Below are 5,000 nucleotides of genomic sequence, written 5' to 3' on the forward strand. Positions count from 1 at the left end.
CCGTTAGAGCACAAACTGGTTAGAAATTCACTGTCAACTCACACTGTTGTTTGAGAAAAACTAAAAACTGGTTAAAGACTGAGAAAACATGCTGTTGCTGCTGCAGCTGCTACTACTGGTACAGATGCTACTACTGCTGCCGCTGCTGCTAGTACTGCTACTGCTGCTACTTCTACTGCTGTTACCACTACTGCTGCTGCCGCTAGTACTGCTGCTGCTACTACTACTAGTGGTGCTACTGTAAGGGGTTGACTGGCCATCGGTACTTCCGGCTGCTTCTATACTGCTGCAGGCCAGCAGTGCCAGGAAACTGCCAGGATCGTTTTTTGGTGCCAGTCCACCCCTGGCTACTGCTACTGCTACTGATGCTACTACAGCTGCTACTGCTGTGGCTACTGATGCTACTGCAGCTATGTCTACAGCAAACAGACAGAAACGTTGGGGTGACACTTTTGTCACCAGAGCCCGATACAACGTGCAGGGTGCAGCACAACCGGGAACATGAGCACGACATTCCCGAGTCAGCCACCAGGGGTAGCAGGGGAGATTGAAGGGGGGTGGGGTGGGGGTGGAGAGGTCAAATCCCACGTGCCAACGCCCACTTCCCCCAGAAAGGCGCCCAGGGACCGAGATCAGTACTCACACTGCGAGGATGACGGGGAGGGGCTACAGAAGGAGGAGGAGGAGGGGGGAGGGGGAGGTGGGGAGGAGGTGGTGGTGGTGGTGGGGGGTGCGGCTGGAGGAGGAGGGGCGGGCCTGGGGGTGGAGGTGGTGTCCACCTCGGGGGCAGAAGCCGCAGGAACCCGGCGAATGCTGCTCACCAGGTCTGTGAGCCGAGACACTGGAGTAGGTCCGGATGGAGGGATGGATGGATGAATGGATGAATGGATGGATGAATGGATGGATGGAGGGACGGACGGACAGATGGGGTTGAAGCAGATCAAAGGACAGATGAAGAAAACCAGGGAAGGTAAAAAGCAGAAACAGAGGACAGTGAGGGTCGATTCTCTTCCTGCACCGACACCTGATTGACTGATTCACATTACTGACTGATTCACTGACTGGCTGACTGATTAACTGACTGATTGATTTACTGGCTGACTGATTCACTGGCTGACTGACTCACTGACTGACTGATTCACTGGCTGACTGACTCACTGACTGTGATTGATTTACTGGCTGACTAACTGATTCACTGGCTGACTGACTGATTGATTTACTGGCTGACTAACTGATTCACTGACTGACTGACTGATGTGTCTTTTTTTCCCCCTCACTGCTCACTTACTTACTCTGCATTGGGACGACGGGGGTGTGTGGAGGGGAAGAGGCAGAGAGGGTAGCAGGAGGGGGGGTACCGGGTTGAGCCTCCACTTCCTGTGTGGGACCTGAACCTCTGCGGACCGAACCCAGTAGGTCAGCAAACTTGGTGACCGCTAGGTTCAGGGAGGGAAGAGGAGAAGGAGGAGGGAGAGGAGGAGATGGAGGAGGAGGAGCAGTGAGGAGAATGGCACAAGAATGGAAGATGGAGCAAACATTCGCTGAGGCTGTTCTCTCTCTCTATACATATATGTGTATACTGTATATGTATATACTGTATATATATGTATGTATATGTATATACTGTATATATACATATGTGTATATATGTATATACTGTATAAATATATATATATATATATATATATATATATATATATATATATATATATATATATATATATATATATATATATATATATATATATATATATATATATACATATATATATATATACTATATAATCGCACTCCAATCCGGGAGTTAATCACGATTAATCACGATTAAAATGGCTCATTTGAAGTCTGCCGAAGGCATTCAAAATATGTGTGTGCAACATAAATAATGACCAGAAGTAAGTCCTGGAGGACGGGTTTCTGTTTATTATTCAAAATAAACATGCATAGTAGGCAAGTTGGCTGGGGCGACATGTAACCAGGCAATTTGACACACAGGTCTGTCTTATGTGGACAAAGTTCTTTCCTGGAATGACCAACAGAGGGTGCTACAACACCATGCAACTCCATGTCAGCTGCCGTTTGATGTACACGTGTTCCGACCAGCACATTGTTTGGGCCTGGCATAAAAAAAGCAAAGAAAAAAAAAAGCATCCGTGCTAAAATATTCATTGCTTGCTCACTATTGTGGCGGCCGTGGGGAGCTGGATGCTCCCCTCGCTGAGGGGAAACTGGTCATCAATAAAGTAAACTGAAGCATTAAGTGTTATCTAACTTTGCTCCTGTGAAAAAGCTAAATATTATTGGTGCGATTGGCAAGTCGCGTCTGCAGGTCTCTGCACAAGGCAGAGACCTGTGTGTGTGTGTGTGTGTGTGTGTGTGTGTGTGTGTGTGTGTGTGTGTTTGTGAGAGAGAGAGAGAGAGAAATAAAGTGTTATTGCAATTCTTTTTTCTTTTTGAACCCTACCCTTCTTTAGAAATAGACATGGGCGATTTAATATACCTAGGTTTATATTTTGGCTGGAATAAAGATGTAGGTTTTATTTGAAGAAATATGTTTTAACTCTAGAACAGCTTCCATAAGGCCTTATGCAGTATGCTAGTTCCAAGTCTTGTGACATTGATCCATTTTTATATGATGACGATTAATTTGATATATGAGAATGCATAGGAAGCTGGGTTATTGTAACAATTATTTTATTATGTTACAAACCTTATGACATAATGAATCTGCCCTGTGTCTCAAAGCTTTCCAATATTTTAATAGTATCTGGCCAAATATGATTTCATCCTCAGTTCACCTGTTATGCTGACCACAGATTGCCCAGTTTGCAACTGTTAACAAGCTAATTTGAATTGCAGAGTAGGCCAATTCAATAAGTAAAAGTAAATTAAATTTATATTTAGTTTGAATAAACCAAAGTACTTGGTTATTAACCATCTTTACTTAATTATTATTTAAACTAATTTGAAGTCACAACTGTGATTAATAAATCTTTCCTTTGCATTTGCAGTCACACAATTTGTTGGGTGGCACAGTATTAGGCGAAATAAACCTTTAATTTGAAAATCAATTTGCTTCTGAGAGTTTTCGGTCTGAAACAGCCTTTGCCTGAAACAGCCTCCTCCGAGTCCGCACAGGAGCAGTGGAGCCGAACCGGGACCAACGGTGAGTGCAGGTTGAGCGTGTGTGAGCGAATGTGACGGAAAAGACGGAGCCGGAGAGTAGACGACCAGCGAGACGAGAAGTGGGGCCCTCGCTACCCGCCGCGATGATGAAACGGGGGGAAAACTGTTACAGGTGAGTTATGGGCATGAAAATGAGAGTCGCGAGGCACCGTGCTCCTGACGCTGGCACACCGGCACAGCTCACGCCACACATTTCCCCAAGCACGGCAGGACATATATACAACAATACAAACATGATAACAATAAAGTCCAACTTTCACAATCACCGTGTGTGAAGCTGTGTGTATGTGGTATGTGTGCGCGCATGAAACAGAGTCTCTCTCTCTCTTCCTTGTGAGACGCCATGTCGTAGTGTTCTTCACCCAATGAGACGGGGAGGGGGGGGCGGGGGGGGGGGGGGTTTGCTCACTTCACACCCTCACAGACCCGTTACTTCTTCATTAAGAAGCTCTTCTACGCGCCACTCGTTGCCTGTATTAATGGCACCTTGTTATCTATATAAAAGACACTTGTCCACATCCTTAAACAGTCAGACTGCAACTCTCCACCATGGCCAACACCAAAGGGCTGTCTAAGGCACCAGGGACAATATTGTACACCTGCACAAGACTGGGAAGAGCCAGTCTACAATAGACAAGCAGCATGGTGAGAAGAGATCAACTGTTGGAGCAATAATTATTAGAAAATGGAATAAATACAAGATCACTGACAATCTCCCTCGACCTGGGGCTCCATGCAAGATCTCACCTCGTGGGGTAAAATGATCTTGAGAACGGTGAGGAAACAGCCCAGATCTACACAGGGGGAACAATGACCTGAAGAGACCTGGGACCACGGTAACATAGGTTACTATTAGTAACACACTACGTCGTCATGGATTAAAATCCTGCAGTGCTCCAAATGTCCCCCTGCTTAAGCCAGCACATGTCCAGGCCCGTCTAAAGTTTGCCAGAGACTATTTAGATGATCCAGGGGAGGATTGTAAGAATGTCATGTGGTCAGGTGAGACCAAAATGGAACTCTTTGGTATAAAACTCCACTTGCCGTGTTTGGAGGGGGAAGAATGCTGAGTTTTATCCCAAGAACACCATGCACACTGTGAAGCATGGGGATGGAAACATTATGCTTTGAGGCTGCTTTTCTGCAAAGGGGGCAGGACGACTGATCCGTATGAAGGAAAGGATGAATGGGGCCATGTATTGTGAGATTTTGGGCAAACACCTCCTTCCATCAGTGAGAGCATTGAGGATGAAACGTGACCAGATCTTCCAGCATGACAATGATCCCAAACACACCGCCTGGGCAACGAAGGAGTGGCTACATAAAAAGCATTTCAAGTTTCTGGAGTGGCCTAGCCAGTCTGCGGACCTCAACCCAACAGAGAATCTGAGAAGGAGTTGAAAGTCTGCGTTGCCCAGCAACAGCCCCAAACCATCACAGCTCTTGAGAAGATCTGCATGGAAGAATGGGCCAAAATACCAGCTACAGTGTGTGCAAACCTGGTGAAGACCCACAGAAAACGTTTGACCTCAACCTACCCCAACCGACCTAACCCAACCAGGGTTACATTACAAAGTATTGAGGTAAACTTTAGTTATTGGTCAAGTACTTATTACACCATTATATAAATAAATACTTTGAAAATCATACAATGTGATTTCCTGGATTTTTTTTTTTTTACATTCAGTCTCTCACAGTTATGAGTTTTGGTGTGTACATACATATATAAATATATATATGTATATATATATACATATATATACATATTAGAGCTGTCAGTCGATTAAAAATTAATCCAATTAATCGCATGGTTT

The 5,000-nt window shown here is 45.1% G+C and overlaps 1 protein-coding gene across 37 annotated transcripts in view; it reads right to left on the reverse strand.

Moving 5' to 3' along the window:
• camk2b1 (calcium/calmodulin-dependent protein kinase (CaM kinase) II beta 1) overlaps positions 1 to 5,000 on the reverse strand; it is a 52,232-nt gene that overhangs the window by 950 nt on the left and 46,282 nt on the right. For 17 of the 37 annotated variants that reach the window (XM_076025831.1, XM_076025843.1, XM_076025835.1 and 14 more), the window contains 2 exons: positions 1,293 to 1,436; positions 644 to 841 (listed from right to left, as the gene is read on the reverse strand). The exons of the other annotated variants lie outside the window; for them this stretch is intronic. In XM_076025831.1, the coding sequence (XP_075881946.1) occupies positions 644 to 841; positions 1,293 to 1,436 (342 nt within the window). The remainder of the gene's footprint in view (positions 1 to 643; positions 842 to 1,292; positions 1,437 to 5,000) is intronic. 37 annotated transcript variants of the gene reach the window in all.

This window comes from Nelusetta ayraudi, unplaced genomic scaffold (assembly GCF_046127955.1).
Source record: "Nelusetta ayraudi isolate G7.1 ecotype Tasmania unplaced genomic scaffold, CSIRO-AGI_Nayr_v1 ptg000018l, whole genome shotgun sequence".
NCBI classification, from domain to species: Eukaryota; Metazoa; Chordata; class Actinopteri; order Tetraodontiformes; family Monacanthidae; genus Nelusetta; species Nelusetta ayraudi.